Source organism: Salvelinus alpinus, chromosome 33, assembly GCF_045679555.1.
Source record: "Salvelinus alpinus chromosome 33, SLU_Salpinus.1, whole genome shotgun sequence".
In the NCBI taxonomy this organism is placed as follows: Eukaryota; Metazoa; Chordata; class Actinopteri; order Salmoniformes; family Salmonidae; genus Salvelinus; species Salvelinus alpinus.
The window spans coordinates 15,052,623-15,072,688 of record NC_092118.1 but is presented as its reverse complement, the minus strand read 5'-3'; the positions used below and the strand labels follow the sequence as shown (position 1 = coordinate 15,072,688).

At 42.9% G+C, this 20,066-nt stretch overlaps 1 protein-coding gene across 2 annotated transcripts in view; it reads right to left on the bottom strand.

Moving 5' to 3' along the window:
- LOC139563065 (protein ENTREP2-like) overlaps positions 1–19,184 on the bottom strand; it is a 97,713-nt gene extending 78,529 nt beyond the window's left edge. Inside the window, exon 1 of one of the 2 annotated variants that reach the window (XM_071381335.1) lies at positions 18,259–19,184. In XM_071381335.1, coding sequence (XP_071237436.1) covers positions 18,259–18,483 — 225 coding nt within the window. In that variant the 5' untranslated portion in view covers positions 18,484–19,184. The remainder of the gene's footprint in view (positions 1–18,258) is intronic. The other variant, XM_071381334.1, reaches the window with a different exon arrangement.
- Between the last annotated feature and the right edge of the window lie 882 nt (positions 19,185–20,066).

Sequence of the window (20,066 nt, the reverse complement as noted above, 5' to 3'; positions counted from 1 at the left end):
GTTATAGGACTGACCGATGAATTAAGCTTTCCATTGGGCTATATGTCATTCAGGAGTAAGGACTCAGGACTGTAGCCAGCGACCAGCTCTCTAGGTTTGTGTGTCCATGAGGTGACCTGAGAGAGTTGCTACTGTATACATTTATGTTAGGATTAATCTCTATTCTTCGATTGACATGGCTACTGCTGTGGCCACAGAGAATATGAGAGCATTAAGGTCAACTTTGAACTTGTGGGTCATCTCATTCATGTTATTTACATCAAAGCTCACACAAGCAGTGAGCTTCAAGGCTTGTTCCAGGTGCAACCTAAGGTCAGAGCATCTGGCTGCAACATTTCAGACCAAATATTTACAAATGGGTCAGTAAACAATATCAGTGTGGATGTAAAATAGAGCTGAGAAAGGACACACTCGCCCTGCAGGTGCACAGTAGGCCTACTGCTCAGTAGGCCTACGTTGCGTGCGTGAGTGTTCCAAAAAAAATGTGCACATACTTGTTATTCAATCATTTCACCCACACCGCTCGCGCACGTAAACGAGAGTCTGCCGAGCACTGCAAGTCCCCTCCTTATTGGATATCAGTAAAATTCAAACCCACGTGGATGCTTGAAAGACAAATGAGAAGAGATTAATTAAAGATAACTAAAAACTAACTAGGCTTCCCTTTTTATCTGTGGATTAATTGTTGGAGTAGAGAAACACACCATTTTGTATGACTCCGGGTCAAAATTCTACAAAGAACCAGCTAAAAAGAGGACCACAAGCATGTCAGGTAAAATAACAACCCAATGTTCATCTCCCAGGACAACTAAATGTCCGTGGGTGTTTCAGGTGTCATTCGACCTTCCCCCAAATGAATATAGTTGGTTCACAGTTGGTTTTGATATTTTAACCTGCGTGTCATGATCGCACCTGGCGTGGATGGACAAAATCATAGCGCGGATGCACGTGGCCAGTCTAGTCCGCATGTAAGACCTTCATATGGAACATTATGCTGTTATACACCTTCACTGCCATCCCCTCACATGCAGTAGAGGTAAAGAGCTTCTACCCTGCTGCACATGAGCAGGCTCATGTTACTGGAGCTCTCTCATGGCTGAACACTCTTTCACCTTATATACAGAGCAGCTCCAATCCATCTTACATTATCCATTGCCCAGTCCTTTACCATTATCCAAAGCTGACAACTGCGGTAGCATCATAGTATTAACTAACAGTCACTGCTCTGCTCTAATCAAAGGCAGTATCCTGTTTCTGTGGTGTTACGGAGTTTAACCACGCAGAGAGAGAGGCATTCCAGTGAGCCCACCCCTCCCAGGCGCCAGTAATTTGGCAATTAGTATGCAACAAATTTAATTCAGAGGAATACTCTAAACCACTATGGACCACTATCTAAACCACTATGGATATCTCCTATTTGTCTGGTCACAAGAGAGCTATGAATCACTTATTTCAAATACAAATGAATGTTTATCCGATAATATATAAAACATATTCAGATGTAATGCAATGCAATTTATTCTGATTTCATTGTGAGAAGTAGTACACTATTATTTGAATACTATTCAGATATTACATTCTTTGTAGTTGAGGCAGTGAATGGTGCGCAGAGCAGTACCAGGGTTTGAGTTTTAGTGAGGTCTGAATTGTTTTGAAAGTTGAAGCTCATTTACTACATTTCATTAAAATGGTATTTAGAGAACAGTAAAAACATGCAACAATGATCCCAGGCATTATCACCTTGGCTGGTGTAGGTCCATTCACCTCAGTTGATCTACAAACACATACCATACTAGCTATACAATTGTGTTATACCCCAGAAAGGGGGGAAATAGGAGAAATGATTCACACTGACACCGAGCATCAGCGACTGTCCAGTCAGTTGTAATGATGAATTGCATAAAATCATCAATTCTTTACATAGATATCTCTTTTCTCAAATTACTAGTGTTCACATTTGTCTTCCTAGGCATTACTAATCAAGCTCCACACAAACAAACATCAATGACAAATGATCGTGTTATCACATTCACATTAATTATTCGAATATTACTTACGATTCTGTATTAATATCAGTGATGTAGTGGTAAAAAAAGGTGGGTAATGGCGGGTCAACTATAAACTCCAGTGGGTGATCAAGATAAGTCGAACAACAACCGATATAACCTATTGGTATTAACTGTGTTGTTTGCATGTTGATAGCATTTTAATGTCGGCCTATAGGGTAAATAGGCCATGTGGAGATGTTCATATTGAAACATATGTTCCTAGCCTGTTTGATAAGATTAATACAGATTTTCTCAGGGACCCACATGGGGCCCCAACCCCAAGTTTGGGAACAACTGCACTAAACTCTCTCTCTGCTTCCTCCTGCATGCATTGCAGCCTTCCTCAGCCTCACCACTGAGCACCACATCCCTGTATGTCTCAGGTGCCTACTCTCTGTGAAAGCAAAGTTCCGATGAGAACTTAGTAGCCTATTTTTTGCTCCTGCTGAGGTAGGCTCCACTTAACGTTATCTTCTTACTTCATCCTAGCTGGTTAAGTAATACTAGGGATGTCTCTAGACATGGCAAGAGTCGTGGGACGGTTTTAAAATGGCTTTTTGTCCGGCATCTGACAAACACACTGTCAGCAGTGTCTCTAGTTGCCTACTTGATCCGACTCCGAGCTGGGGTAGTTCGTTTCATGTCTCAGGCCATCGGCCTGTGCCACGAGAGGGCGGAGTTAGCTGTTTGAGAGAGTGGTGAATGTGCTGCTAAAAAGGCAAATCCATGAGGCAAATCCGGGGGACGCAGGTGAAAATAATGAACAAACCAATGTTCATGATTCCACTCGTTCGCAGGCGCGATTATAACTCAGTCAGATCAAGAATATTTTGAGATTTGATCAACACTGGGAGAAATATTTAGATGTTGACTCATAGGCTAATTGATTATTTTTATTGTTTACAAAATATATATTTCTATTCGAAAAAATGACAGAGTTCCGGACCTCGGTTTCCTCATTATGTAGCTACGACCCTGATGGTGAGTCGTTCATGCATTATTCAGGATCCATTTCCTTGGTCGAGAACAGCCCAGCTCTGATTGCTCCAAAGATGACAATGGTTTCAGGTCTTCCATTAACTTTTTCATTTCCTAATTTTCCATGAAGCATGCCCAAATCATTCAATCACCAATGTGTTATTCAATCACTGGACACCTGGGGGAAGAAGACATAACTTGGTGAAATGTTCACCTTGGCAGAATAATACAACGCTTTATAAATAGTACTATTATGTAATCTGTGGGCACTGCAAATATTGTGCTAATTGAATACGAAGCCTTTGGCTTCTTCTCTATTCTTCTTAAGTCTAAAATCTGCAGTCTAAAGGAAAAGATAAAGGAAGATGGAATTCCTCTACAACGTAGAGTTGAAAACAGCATAAATGGCCCATTTAAATTCAACACAAACAATATATTCCTATCAAAGTGATAAAACTGCCTCAACCCTCCAGTATGGGGCCATTCTCCATTGGGGATCACTGGCCCCAAAAAGCTCATATGTGAATGACATTTGAATTATTTTATCCATTTCATCCATAAAACAGTGGCTATTCTACCACCTGCAGTTCACGGTGGTTCCTATGTGGTGGCGACAAGGGATGAGAGAGAGAGAGAGGGAAAGACAGAGGTGTGGAGAATCAGATCTCCTCAGGGAACCTAGCCAATGAACAGCACATAGACCTTCTTCACTTCACACATTAATTACAATGGCAGTTGTCTGTGATAGATTTTCCCATCAGTTCTCAGGTACCTGGCTGGCCGGTGCCCTTCTCTCCTGCTCTCCTGCTTTCTGCTTAGCTATTCCCCCCAGGCTTCTGGAGCTCAGCGCCTCTCAGCTGTCTTCCCAATCTACAGCAGAACCTCACTACATGACATCTCCATTACCCCCCCCCCCACGAAGCACACACACACACACACACACACACACACACACACACACACACACACACACACACACACACACACACACACACGCACACGCACGCACACGCACACACACACACACACACACACACACCCACACAGAGCCTCAGACAAAGAAGAGCAGAAAGAGCTGTGGTGTGCTCCCCTGTTCGCACACACCACAACAAAGGAGCCGTAACAGAAATCCAACCCCATCACTTATAAGATGCAAACTCAATCAGCAACTGTTAATCATGTCATGTGCTGCTGGGATTAGCATTCATGTCTGGAGACACATAACCTATTGTACAGTACGAACACACAGAGAGAGAGAAGATGGTATGTTATGCACAAGCAAAATCATAGGTAGGAAACCATCTCAATGTCCAACTGAGGGTAAAAACAATGATCTCTGCTCACAGAGGTAAACGTACAGTATATCTCATAGCAGCTCGTTTCTCTGCCTGTTTAGTGCAGGGTAATGACGTGACGAAGTGGTTGGTGGGCGGGTAAATTGGCCACCGCTCAGAGAAGAAAGCCATTCTCTCCCACACAGAGCAGAGCATTACCCCCTGAGCCCTGTGTGTCATCCGCTCTGTTCCTCGTCACATTATGGCCATGGTGGCGGAGATTTCAGGATGTGGGATTGGAGTCAGATGTTGAATAAAACCTACAGTTAGACAGTGCAGCCCAAAACAATCCTAAAGTATACACACAGCATTGGGGCCGGATACACATACTGTGTACACACTTATCACACATACACTACACTAACAACTCTGTAGCAGCCGGCAGATGTCTGTGTTCCTGAATATATTGAGAGAGAGAGAGAGAGGCTCAGCATGGTGCTAGTATGTACAATTGAAGTCGGAAGTTTACATACACTTAGGTTGGAGTCATTAAAACTCGTTTTTCAACCACTCCACAAATTTCTTGTTAACAAACTATAGTTTTGGCAAGTCAGTTAGGGCATATACTTTGTGGATGACACAAGTAACTTTTCCAACAATTGTTTACAGACAGATTATTTCACTTATAATTCACTGTATCACAATTCCAGTGGGTCAGAAGTTTACATACACTAAGTTGACTGTGCCTTTAAACAGCTTGGAAAATTCCAGAAAATTATGTCATGGCTTTAGAAGCTTCTGATAGGCTAATTGACATAATTTGAGTCAATTGGAGGTGTACCTGTGGATGTATTTCAAGGCCTACCCTTCAAACTCAGTACCTCTTTGCTTGACATCATGGGAAAATCAAAAGAAATCAGCCAAGACTTCAGAAAATAAATTGTAGACCTCCATAAGTCTGGTTCATCCTTGGGAGCAATTTCCAAATGCCTGAAGGTACCACGTTCATCTGTACAAACAATAGTACACAAGTATAAACACCATGGGACCACACAGCCGTCATACCGCTCAGGAAGGAGACGCGTTCTGTCACCTAGAGATGAACGTACATTGGTGTGAAAAGTGCAAATCAATCCCAGAACAACAGCAAAGGACCATGTGAAGATGCTGGAGGAAACAGGTACAAAAGTATCAATATCCACAGTAAAACGAGTCCTATATCGACATAACCTGAAAGGCCGCTCAGCAAGGAAGAAGCCACTGCTCCAAAACTCCCATAAAAAATCCAGACTACGGTTTGCTACTGCACATGGGGACTTTTTGGAGAAATGTCCTCTGGTCTGATGAAACAAAAATAGAACTGTTTGGCCATAATGTCCATCGCTATGTTTGGAGGAAAAAGGGGGAGGCTTACAAGCCGAAGAACACCATCCCAACCGTGAAGTACGGGGGTGGCAGCGTCATGTTGTCTGGGTGCTTTGCTGTAGGAGGGACTGGTGCACTTCATAAAATAGATGGCATCATGAGGGAGGGAAATTATGTGGATATATTGAAGCAACATCTCAAGACATCAGTCAGGAAGTTAAAGCTTGGTCGCAAATGCATCTTCCAAATGGACAATGGCCCCAAGCATACTTCCAAAGTTGTAGCAAAATGAATTAAGGACAACAAAGTCAAGGTATTGGAGTGGCCATCACAAAGCCCTGACCTCAATCCCATAGAAAATTTGTGGGCATAACTGAAAAAGCGTGTGCGAGCAAGGAGGCCTACAAACCTGACTCAGTTACACCAGCTCTGTCAGGAGGAATGTGCCAAAATGCACCCAACTTATTGTGGAAAGCTTGTGGAAGGCTACCCGAAACGTTTGACCCAAGTTAAACAATTTAAAGGCAATGCTACCAAATACTAATTGAGTGTATGTAAATGTCTGACCCACTGGGAATGTGATGAAAGCAATAAAATCTGAAATAAATCATTCTCTCTACTATTATTCTGACATTTCACATTCTTAAAATAAAGTGGTGATCCTAACTGACCTAAAACAGGGAATTTCTACTACGATGAAATGTCAGGAATTGTGAAAAACTGAGTTTAAATGTATTTGGCTAAGGTGTATGTAAACTTCCCACTTCAACTGTACCTGGCCTCTAACCAATAGAGAATTGTTACCTGCTCACGCAGGGGCTCAGCGCATTAGGAGCTCTGTGTGAATCACACGGTGGACTAGACTAGTGGACTGAATAAATGAGGGAGCGCGTGCCTATGCTGTAACTCCAAGCACCAGAGCACTGGGCCTGTCAGCATCTGACACGCAGTACAAATCACCCTCCACCTTCCATCTGAACGAATTAGGCTCGGCACACACCCAGACACTTAAACAACTTGATTACATATGCTCGCCCTCTAAGTCTCTCTCTCTCTCTCTCTCTCTCTCTCTCTCTCTCTCTCTCTCTCTCTCTCTCTCTCTCTCTCTCTCTCTCTCTCTCTCTCTCTCTCTCTCTCGCTCTCTCTCTCGCTCTCTCCAAGACTAGAGTTTAAGGTCTATAACAAATCAACTCAGTGTGACAGTATTGTGGTCGTTCCCCAACCTCCCCCCAAAAATCCCTACTGCTCGGGTGAGTAAATACTGTATAATGTTTTACACATCAAAGTAATCCTGAAGCAAGGGGTTATGTAACAGTTTGACTAGTGAATATAATGTTGTGAATCTGTTCTAATACATTAATTCATGCAAGAAATCCCACAAAAGCATTTCCCCAGCAGCAGTAATAGAGTGAAACAGGAAGCGGGGTTATTTCTAATCCTAACACCATTCAGAAGTGGGACACTGAATTCTCTCTCTGGGTTTTCAACATCCGCTCCCCAAAAGGTAGTCAGCAGCAGCCAGTCGGCAACAATATAATATTATCAGACTATTGATGTATGTTCTCAAGTGGGTGTTAATAATTAGTAACACAGCGCCAGTGGAGAGTAGAGCAGAGCTCCTGAACAGAACAGGATATCCTCTGAGCTCCTATTCTGTTGGCCCGGGCCAGAGAGCTGCCTGAAGACCTGCTAGGAATCAGTGAAGCTGTCTTTACTCACACACACTTACAGTCACAGGCCAGGGTATCAGCTGTGAGCAGGACACACCGCTCACTGTGGCTACTCTACTCCACAGAACTTTGTGTGATTTGGCAGATTGTGCTGAACTGTCACTATCCACTGGAGCCACAGGAGGAGACAGGAGACACTCAATCTGTCTGCTGGATTTACATCCAACCTTAACGCAATCTCTCATTCCTCTCATTCTTCTTCTCCCAGTTTTATTAGAGTGAGTTATGGAGCCAACCAAATCATATTAGAAGCAGCACACAAGACAGGGAGGGGAACAGATCTGTCTCTGCCCGTCAAACACTATTGAGATGGATTCAACATTCACACAGCTGGCTTTTAAGAGTTGCTCAGACGCAGTCATGACATTTATGGTGCTGTTCATGTTAGTGGGTACAGCAATATGCAGTACTGTATAAGGTCTACTTGAGCAGCTAAAGCAACACCAGTCCCTCCTAATGCTTCACATCTAACTGTTGTTATTCTAGTATAGATATGCTGTTGCTACTCTAATAAATAATGAACATCTGACAGGTCTACAGTAGTTTGTCTCTATAAGGAATGTGTCATGGCCAGGCCAGAGGACATTTAGCATTGAGCTGTGGACTGCAGTCGATCTCGTTGGTTCACAGCCCACCACAACCCACCACCCTGCTGTCAATTCTCTCCCCTCACTGACGTTCCCTGAAAAGAGCTATTATTGGCTTGGCAAAGGTTTCTTAAATCGATTGCTGCCTTTTCTTCTACTTATTGCTTTCTCAATAAGATTAACAATCTTTCTGACCTGACATTTCCACATGTTATGCAACAGATTTATGGATGATAAATATTTCATAGGTCTATTAGTTTTGGAATAGCGCTACAGTATATAAACCCATTCCATTAATTCCACCATCCAAACAGTAGTACAAGTGTTTAGCTAATTAGCAAGATGGTAGATCACACACAGTGGCAGAGGACGACACACTGATTTGTTCGTTCAGAAATCTACTCTGCATGTGTGGTCTAAAAGCCATGCATCAACACACACACACACACACACACACACACACACACACACACACACACACACACACACACACACACACACACACACACACACACACACACACACACACACACACACACACACACACACACTGATCCCCCGCGCTGCCTGCCGCCCCGCTGTGGCCAGCGACAGAGCCCAGGCTCTTTGTGTCAGGATGCTGATAGGGGTGGAGGAGCAGGGTGGAGAGAGGAGAGAGAGGGGCATGTTTAAAAACAGTGTTCATTTCTTCACTCTAATCAGGCAGTCTGAGAATACAGAATACCTATTCTGGAGAAGTGCTCCACCTCTGGGGAGCGGAGTGATGGGCACTGACCCAGAAACACTGGTTTGTTCTGGGCTGCCTCTTACATGAGGCCATGGCAGACTCCAGCGTGGAGGAAGCACAGTAAAACCATCCTTACTGGCCACTAACAGTAGACTTGTATAGTACGAACACAGTATAATACGAACAGAGTAATAAAGCAGCATAAAAAACGTAACAATTAGTATAGCAGTGGCAGTCGGTGCCGTTTAAGATGAGGGAGGATGATGATTGTTTTCGTTTTTTTTTTTTTTTTTTTTTTTTTACTGTTACCCCTTTTTCTCCCCAATTGGTAATTAGTCTTGTCCCATCGCTGCAACTCCCCTACGGACTTGGGAAGTCGAGAGCCATGCGTCCTCCGAAACATGACCCTGCCAAGCCGCACTGCTTCTTGAGACACTGCTCGCTTCCTCCTCTAACCCTATTACAGGGGCTGAGTCACTGGCTTACTGGTGCTCTTCCATGCCGTTCCTGGGAGGGGTGCGTCGCTTGAGTGGGTTGAGTCACTGACGTGATCTTCCTGTCCGGGTTGGCGCTCCCCCTTGGGTTGTGCCGTGGCGGAGATCTTTGTGGGCTATACTCGGCCTTGTGTCAGGATGGTAAGTTGGTGGTTGAAGGTATCCCTCTAGTGGTGTGGGGGCTGTGCTTTGGCAAAGTGGGTGGGGTTATATCCTGCCTGTTTGGCCCTGTCCGGGGGTATCGTCGGATGGGGCCAAAATGTCTCCCGACCCCTCCTGTCTCAGCCTCCAGTATTTATGCTGCAGTAGTTTATGTGTCGGGGGGCTAGGGTCAGTCTGTTATATCTGGAGTATTTCTCCTGTCTTATCCGGTGTCCTGTGTGAATTTAAGTATGCTCTCTCTAATTCTCTCTCTCTTTCTCTCATTCTTTCTCTTTCTTTCTTTCTTTCTTTCTTTCTTTCTTTCTGTCTTTCTTTCTTTCTTTCTCTCTCTCGGAGGACCTGAGCCCTTGGACCATGCCTCAGGACTACCTGGCCTGATGACTCATTGTTGTCCCAGGTCCACATGGCTGTGCTGCCATGTGGACCCCCCAGGTTTTAGGCTGGGTTTCTGTACAGCACTTTGAGATATCAGCTAATGTAAGGGCTTTATAAATAAATTTGATTGGAGGCCAGCCGCACCAATGTGTCGGAGGAAACACTGTCCAGCTGGCGACCAAAGTCGCTAGAGCACGATGGGACACAGAAATCCCAGCCGGCCAAACCCTCCCCTAACCTGGATGACGCTGGGCCAATTGTGCGCCGCCTCATGGGTCTCCCAGTCACAGCCGACTGTGACACAGCCTGGGATCAAACCCAGGTCTGTAGTGACGCCTCAAGCACTGCAATGCAGTGCCTTAGACCGCTGCGCCACTTGGGAGCATGGCCTTATTTCTATTACAGCATATTGGATGACTGTCATTCATATTCCATTCACAAAGCTCAATGTAACATCAATAGGTTTAGGTTACTTCATGATACTCTAATTGTCCCTATACCCATCATGAGGTTGCTACAACCTAGCCAATGAATGTAAGTTTACAACGTAGGTGCACAGGTTGAGAGAAGAACTTGAGTAATCAAGGTGACAGACAGTGACACATTCAATATTGTTTATCCTTTTTCGTTGCATTTGCTTATGTTTAAGAAATGTTTTTCAACAGAATCGACGGAATACACCCCTGATCACACATAACACAGTTCAGCCACATACAAACAGCATGATCACTTTGCTCTTTAATTCCTTCTTGCATCTACACAATCCTCATCTCACCTTTTCCCTTCGCTTGTGGATTTCAGTGCACAACACATCAGCTGTCTGTGACCAGGCGAAAAAAACATTCCAAGCCAAACCTTGATATCATAACCTCTAACCACTATCCGCTACACACAGCCTACATCATTGTCACCATATTAGCTAACTTCACAGTCTACATAGCTACTAGAACTAACGTGTTAGTAAACCTGCTACAATCCTGCAGTACAGTGTACAGCATGCAGTGTAGCAGTCGCACCGGTGCCAATAAATTAATAAAACTGGGAAAAGTTCCAGTGTTGGATAGCCATAGCATCCCTCTCTGTTTGAGCTGGGTGTTTGAGTAGGCTCATTTAGCTAGCTGCATTCTCTAGATAAGTGAAAGTGAGAAAAGAAATACAACAAAATATAGTTAGCTCTCTCTCTCCTGCTTCTCCTTAATTTTTAAAGAAATTAATTTGTTAAAAACTGTTAAACTATTGTTTTTCTCTCTCTTTGAGTCAACTACTCACCTCATTTTATGCACTGCAGTGATAGCTAGCTGTAGCTTATGCTTTCAGTACTAGATTGATTCTCTGATCCTTTGATTGGGTGCACAACATGTCAGTTCATGCTTCAAGAGTTCTGATTAGTTGGAGGGTGTCCTCTGGAAGTTGTCATAATTACTGTGTAAGCCTATGGAAGGGGGTGAGAACCATGACCCTCCTAGGTTTTGAATTGATTTCAATGTACCCAGAGGTGGATGGAAACTAGCTGTCCACCAGGTACACCATGGTGCTACCCTACAGACTTCTGTTGAGGCTAATGTAGACCTTCATTGCAAAAAAAGTGTGATTTAATACATTATTTGGTGACATGAATATATTTAGTATATTTTTTATGTTTTATGTTTATGTTTATGTTTTATGTTATGTTTTAGTATATTTTTTGGGGCATCTAAAGCTAATTTCCTGCATTTCTTCACCACCTAATATTGCCCATGGCCTTCCTAGCCATCTCTATTTAGAACAACAAAAAATAAGCAAAAATGCCCACAGTCATCAAGCTAGGTAAGATTATTATTAAATATGTTTAAGTGTTTGATAAGACTGAACTAGATCAATGACATTTCAATAATCAATATTGTGTCGCACCTTTAACCAATAGACTAACAAATGAACAACTCTTACAAAAGTACAAAGACTTTTGATTGTCTTTATCAAGACATCCTCTATATCACATTTCAGCCAGACCACCCAGCCAGCCCGAGCCACCTGCACGCCCGACCCCCACCAGTCTAGTCAATAACTCAACTCTCTCCCCAACACAATTTCCTTTTTTTATGTATGTCTCAATGGAAGTTTAATAAAAAACACACATACACCTACACACTAACACACAGAAACAGTACATCCTCCATATAATTAATGTCATAGGACTAATAGTACTGCAGAGCTTATTTTACTTGCAAACATTATAGCTGGGTCACCTCGTCCTGTCCCTAGGGGTCCACCACCCTGCAGTGCCACAATCTAATACACCCCACTAAGCTTTAGGATCTTAGTGAAACATTCATTATTGGTTTCAGGTGTGTTACTCCAAGGCCAGAATGACAACCAACAGTATGGCAGGCCCCCAGGGCCAGGACTGAGCAGCCCAGCAGCTAGGGATTGCCTAAATAGGTACAGTATCTCCCCTTACATGGGCATGTTTTCAATACAGACTCCTGTTGTACAGTATTCCATATAAGGCATCCAGACCTTATGAAAGTTGCCCAGTATACCCTTAATCTTGTAATAAATCAAGTCTAGTGAGACATAACTTGACATTCCTGCCATCCATTGTGACATTGTGGGAGGATAGATTAATGGCAATGCATTTCTTAGCCACTATAAATGCTAGGTTACACAGTTTCTTCTGATAACAGTCTCCAGTATCAACATTTCCAAGCAAACAAAAACAGGGAGAAGGGAGAATCTGTAGACATGCTAAGATAAAAGAAGATACTCTTTGCCAGAAGTCAGCCAGCCTTCACAAGACCATAACATACGTAAATATGTCCCCTCCTCAAGCAGGATAATACAATTTCTGAGTGCATGATATTCAGTTTCACTGGCATATAGTACGTTCTGTGGATGGTCTTAAACTGCAGTCATTTATGTCTGTGATTATATGAACATGACTGGGCATTCTAACATATCTGCATCCATTCATCATCATTAATAGTGTCTCCCAGGTCTTCTTCACATTTTTGTTTTACATGTTTTGTGTCATCGGGAAAAGCCTCTATCAACCCTTGATACAGTTTGGAAATCAACTTTAGAGGTTTGTCAGACTGCCTTAAAATAGTTTCATTCTTTGAAGCTTCTGTCTTGTCCAGTGTTTGCTGCACAGAGAGAGTAAAGTGTTGCATCTGCAAACGTTCACCTCTGCGCCGTTACAGACTGGTCTTCCCTGGCTGCCTGACCCTGCTAAGACCCCTATCACAATCTGATCCTGCTCAGATGAGGCATGACAAAGAATTATCTTGGTGTACATTTATACATTATATTATTTAAGAATAGTATCAATGTTTCAACAATTGAAATGACCATTATTCCCAGATCCCAGACTAGCCTACACCATCAACTAAAGATGGAACTTTGTATCCATCCACTGATCATTATAAGATACTGCAAAATTCACCCAAAATTCACCTGGCTGGTCTTCCCTGGCTGTCTGACCCTGCAGAAACACCTGTCACCATCTGATCCTGCTAAGATGGTGAGAAAAGTGTTGTGTACTGACTGTGCAGAATACTGATCTTTAATCGCTGGTTTCATCATTTGATTCAGGTCAAGTGTGGTTGAGGCAAAAATAATAGCTAAAGCTAGTGAGCTAGCTAGCTAATGTTAGCCAACATTTGACAAGCTCTAGCTAATGGTACAAAGATACATCATCAAATGTACTTCTGTTGATACGGGACAAAATAAAGTCTACAAAACATTTCCATATACACAACAGCTGGTAGATACTGCTACCTGACAGATAACTAGCTGTGGTAGCTACTAGCTAGCTACTAGTAGTTAATTCACTTCAGTCGAGAGGGGATGAAACATTAGCTAACGTAACATGTCAGTTACACTACTAGCTCAGCACTGGGAATATATGCTATTTTTTCTGTCAACAGTAGTTACCTTGCCAGCTAGATCAGTCAACTAAAGAGTAGCCAGTTTCTGCTCTGCTTGCTTTTACAACTTAGAGAAAAAGTGCAACACAGACAGCAGCTGCCTCTGTTAATTTCTCCCATGCTGGTCCTATACACCAGCCTTTCAGAAGCTTTGCCTTCACACAGCCTGACCGCACACTCTGTGGTGTCCGTGCGGTCCTAAATCCAGCAGGCTGAATCCGGAAAATAGCCTACACGACCAATCTGAGGTGTCTGTGTAACGGATGTGAAATGGCTAGCTAGTTAGCGGGTACGCGCTAATAGCATTTCAATCGGTTACGTCACTTGCTCTGAGACCTGAAGTAGGGTTTCCCCTTGCTCTGCAAGAGCCGTGGCCTTTGTGGAGCGATGGGTAACGATGCTTCGTGGGCGACCGTTGTTGATGTGTGCAGAGGGTCCCTGGTTCGCGCCCGTGTCGGGGCGAGGGGACGGTCTAAAGTTATACTGTTACATTGGTGCCGTGACCCGGATCACTGGTTGCTGCGGAAAAGGAGGAGGTTGAAAGGGGGGTGAGTGTAACGGATGTGAAATGGCTAGCTAGTTAGCGGGTACGCGCTAATAGCATTTCAATCGGTTACGTCACTTGCTCTGAGACCTGAAGTAGGGTTTCCCCTTGCTCTGCAAGGGCCGCGGCTTTTGTGGAGCGATGGGTAACGACGCTTCGTGGGTGTCAGTTGTTGATGTGTGCAGAGGGTCCCTGGTTCGCGCCCGTGTCGGGGCGAGGGGACGGTCTAAAGTTATACTGTTACATCTGCATGGTCCAAAAGCACACAATGATTTCCAATTCATCACAAAGATGTTCGATGGGGTTAAGGTCAGGGCTCTGTGCAGGCCATGCTGAAACAGGAAAGGGCCTTCCCCAAAATGTTGCCACAAAGTTGGAAGCACAGAATCGTCTAGAATGTCATTTTATCTGTTGCGTTAAGATTTCCCTTCACTGGAACTCAGGGGTCAAGCCCGGACCATAAAAAACAGCCATAGACCATTATTCCTCCTCCACCAAACTTTACAGTTTGGCAGCTATCGTTCTCCTAGCATCCGCCAAACCCAGATTTGTCCGTCGGACTGTCAGATGGTGAAGCGTGATTCATCACTCCAGAGAACATGTTTCCAATGGCGGCGAGCTTTACACCACTCCAGTCGACGCTTGGCATTACGCATGGTGATCTTAGGCTTGTGTGCGGCTGCTCGGCCATGGAAACCCATTTCATAAAAGTCCCGACAAACAGTTCTTGTGCTGACAGTTTGGAACTCGGAAGTGAGTGTTGCAACTTGAGGACTGACGATTTTTACGTACTTCAGCACTTGGTGGTCCTGTTCTGTGAGCTCGCCTACCACTTTGCGGCTGAGCCGTTGTTGCTCCTAGACGTTTTCACTTCACAATAACAGCACTTACAGTTGACCGGGGCAGCTCTAACAGGGCAGAAATTTGACGAACTGACTTGGTGGAAAGGTGGCATCCTATGCTGGTGCCACGTTGAAAGTCAGTTCAGTACGGGCCATTCTACTGCCAATATTTGTTTATGAAGATTGCATGGCTGTGTGCTCGATTTTATACACCTGTTAGCAACGGGTGTGGCTGAAATAGTCGAATGCACTAATTTGAAGGTGAGTCCACATACTTTTGGCCATGTAGTGTACATATCTGTTGAGTGAGTGAACCCCAGGAATTGATCTCCAGGAGCATAGCCCGACCTATGAACTTTCACCCCAAGGTTGCTTATCTCCGACAACACACAAACAAGCACACACACACACATATCCCCTGTTCCAGAGACCACCTATCACCCTCTGTACACTGCCTCAATTATCCCTCTATAATTAATGGAACTGCCTCCCAGCTTAATGTACTGGCTGGATCTCTGGCAGGAAATCAAGGAAGAGTGCCTTCATAAATATTTAGAGAAACTGCAATGAAATTGTCAGGCGCAGAAAACAATGTCCCACTAAGACAATTTTTACAGTACACAGTGAAAGCGAGAAGCTGCTTGAAAGTGAATTACTTGCTCATTGAACATTGAGCCGTATAGTTACATTTGTGTGTGTGTGTGTGTGAGAGAGAGAGAAAGAGAGAGAAATTACTTTTAACACAAATTGGCAGGGAAATAGATTGATAAGACCACTCTCTCCACAGGGACTCTCTTCGTAGGAATAGACAAATATGACCAGCACCACATGGGGACGGTTCCTGTGCCAAGAACAGCCCTCATCACTAATGGCCCAGCTGCAAGCTATGAACCTCTAACCTACAGACTTCAGCAGAGCCCAGGCTGGTCTCATAGACTAAATGTAACATAGTAAACAAAAATCTGCACACATTTAGCTCTATCATCACAGTTATAGACCTACAGCAAGTAGGCCTAACTGCATGCTTTTCATGATCAGTAACATCAATTGGTCATGTCATTTCAGATACGTGAGGGTAGCCTCACAATATCTCTCAATATTGGCCACAATTAATTGGATATTTGAGTGATATAAAATAAAAGTGAACTGTAACTGACAAGTATGAGTGGTTTAGGTTCATTTCCCATCCTTTGTGGGGTCTGCCTGCCAAGCAGCAGAAGGGCGCATTTGCCGACGTAACATTACTGTTAGCTGATAATGTTTACCTTGCAAGCTACCAGTAGAAACTTTGTACACTTGGCTAAACATAGTGGTAAGTAGACCTCAATATATTTTTTACTCCAACCAACATAGACCTACCTAGTTAGCTAACATTATCCCATTTTCAACATTGTTTTTTAATAGTGTTTAATCACGATTGCTGCTGACAGACATGATAGGCTACATTGATTGATGGACCATGTCAAATTGGCTAGCTAGCTAATAACAGATCACATCAATATGGCTAGTTAACAAGCTAACTTTCAGGGGATAACCTATATGGCTGTATATCCAAATATTGTTTGATTTGATTGCCATCTATAGTGGTGATGACAGTAGTCCGACTGACAACAATACCAGGACGATGTCAAGCTCTTTCCAAAAGCCTAATCTCTGATGAAGCAAGCTAAATGGCCCATGTTGTTTGCTTAGCTAGCTAGCTACATGCCAAATGGATATGGCTACCCTCATGTATCTGAAAATACATGATCAACTTGATGTTTACTGATTGATGTATAACTAAATATGGAATAATCAAAAATGTGTAGTTCTGACTATGCTCTTCAAGAGGTGATGATATTAAAACCAACAAGTTATAATAAATGACACGTAGTTAATGGTTTGAGCAGAACTGGGGGTCTCCTTGCCCCCCAGCAGCCAAATCGAACGCTATTGTGACGTTTTATTGATAACGACCTATTGGTCAGGGAGACATTCAAACCAGTCTAATTGGAATAACTGGCAGCAGAGGCATAATCCTGATTTCACTGATGCAGGAAAGTAAAAGTAAGGCGTGTGATGTGTCAGAAATTGTGTAATAGAATTACTGTCAACCTAAAATATTGTCCAATCATTCTAAATACAGTTTATAGGGGTTTTATACCAATTTTCAGTATAAATAGCCTCTAAAATATATGTTAACAGACCTTAAATGTCTCAATTTCTGTTTTATTTTAAAGCAGTGAGTGCTATTATATGATACAATCAGACTTGTTGCATTTACAACTTGTCTAAGTTCTATCATCAACTGATTTCAGCCAGTGTATGGCTGTGGATTGACTGCATTGTTTGAATGGAATGTTGGCATATTGGGAGTTAATTTGAAAAAATGTATCATTCCTCTAAAACCAGCTGGCTAGCTAGATAACAAATATACAGTGCAGATAATTTCTTCAAATTCATGATTTAAACAATATCTTATCATAGTACTGGCAAAACCATGGTTGACCAGCTCCCTGACCAAAATAGCTGACCTTTATCCGATAATAAGGTTCATGTCCATTCTAGTATTCTAATTCCTAATTCTATGTTCGTAACATATCATACGAAATGGATGATGGACATCCGCAAATTAATACATACCATCCCAAACATAACATATCATACTAACATAACATATCATACTAACTATGTTACGTCTCCCCTGAGTACAGGTTGCAAAGCCAGTAGCCTGTATGTGAGACTCCCATCCATAAACAAGATGAGGGCCAAAATAGCACTCAGTGTTCTTGCTGAGAGAAATCCTTCACACAGTGCCTGACTATTTATTTTGAGCAATACTATTACAAACAAATTGCAACAAGATTACACAAAGAATGCAACTAATTAATCTTGCCTAAATGAGAGTAGATATTTCACAACGATAGGCATCTGTAGGCCTATGCAACAATAGGCTACTGTAGCCTACACAACAAAATGCAACATGAGAGCGTTTAAAACCACTGTTCAGTTGGTGACAGTCAAGAAACGAAATAATTAATGGCATTAATGTTGATTTTTCAACGTCTGCATAATTTACAAAAAAACACGTCGAGCCAAATGGACATGCTTACCAGGTGTGAGCACGTGCCAGATCTGTTTCCCGCGAAATGAGGCAATTTATAAACAACAATAAATAGTGAGCCACAACACACACACATAAACCCACATGTTGGATGAATATTAATACTTATTAAAGAAATACTCACAGAGAAACCTGCCCAAAATGGACACGAATGTCTGACCCTTGGTGAGGTAGTGAGGGCCAGAGCGGCAAAACTGACTGCCAAAATCAGACTTCCCAAAACCATCTGAGAAACTCCGAGAGAAAGCATGATCCGTGTCCGAGTCCGGAACTCCCTGAGTCTGGAGAGGCTACGGGACAGGGACGCGGGGCTGAGCGAACGACCTCGGGGCATTGCTTGGACTGGCATTGTCACGAAGAAAACAGAGTTGATGTATCAGCTATTGAAAAAATTGAGTTAAGCTATTTCCATCAGCATCCAAAAGTGGTACCTAACAGCAAAGCAAGTAACCTATGTCCAAACGTTAAGCTTGATAAGCAACGGTGTCCAAAAAGCATATTACATCAGTCCTACTAAATGGTTCCTTTGAAAGAGTCTCCATTAAATTGCTTAATTATCCCAAGATGCAGATGTGTAATTGCCGGTTATTCTGAAGGATACATCAGTGTGATGGATCAGATGCGTAGTGACTTTCTTGTGCTGCTACCCAAATCGATTCCGCAAAAACACAGGATAACGCGCTATTAGGTAAGGTAACTGGGTTTTCGAGGAAAAGCTTGAGAAGTGGTCCATCAAATCATAGTCCACGAGGATTCATTATGCTTCCTTATTTTCATTGCAACAGGATACATTTTAAAGAACATCGGCAAGTAAAAACGTATAGCTGAAATGAAACGGAAATAATGTCACCCTTTTATGTAGGCTAGTATTCCACTGTCAAACGCGCATCAGGGTACATGCACGGAGAGAGCGTGGCCGTGGGTATGCTATTTCACACAGGCGCAGGGTTTTCACAGACGACAGCAAACTACCCGCGGCGGGAGGAGGAGATGCAGCTAGCTACACGCTGTTCTTTGGTCGCTATACTGCGTAATGGGGACCTGTCACAGTGCGTGTTTGGGGCGATCAATACTACGATGGTGCGGAGTATTGAGGGGCCACTTCGCATCCAAAAAAATTGCCTCATGTGATTGCGTCTGCAAATAATTAGACTATATGAACATTAAAAAGATGGCCATGCTCTTATCATTTGTGAAGCCATGCACTTATCCTTTGAGATATCTATGAATGATCTGAATTCAAATGACCAATTTCTCATAAATTTCTTCAAATTATAGCCCCCAACCAAATGTTAGGACATAGGCCTTGGTATAGGCCTAAAGATAATTTAGAGACAACAATAGTGAATGTCATTCCATCAAAATACAAATCCCAGCTGATTCTATATGCATGTGAAACAGATGAATGACTACTTGGCTTTGGTTTGTAATAGCAAAAAATCAGCTGGATGACAACGATCTATTGTCATTGTTGTGATTGTCCGAATACATTTAGAACATTGGGTGGTGGGTCAAAAAAATTATGTGAATGAACCATCTATAATTCATACAGACAAGCCTACTTTATTAGATTCACAAAGGTTGAGAACCATCAACTGAGATTAGGTACAAGGCACTTTTAGTACATTGAGAGTAAAAACATGCATTTGCCTTAAAACAAGTTTATATTCTCCATATTTGTAAAAATGTAATTCATAATGCAAACAAGAGGGTAAAGCCACACAGTCCCTAATCTTTGAATACCAGCCTGCTGTGGTGCTGACCTTGCGGAGACACAGCCACAGGGCTCTAGAGCACCATCTGCACCGGCCAAGCTGGTACTGCACTTAAATCATGCCGCAGTATCTAAAGATAATAGAAATTCTACAGCAGCCACCTTCCCCCCTCTCAGCTTTGTAATAGATGAAGATCAAACTATAGAAATCCAGCCTA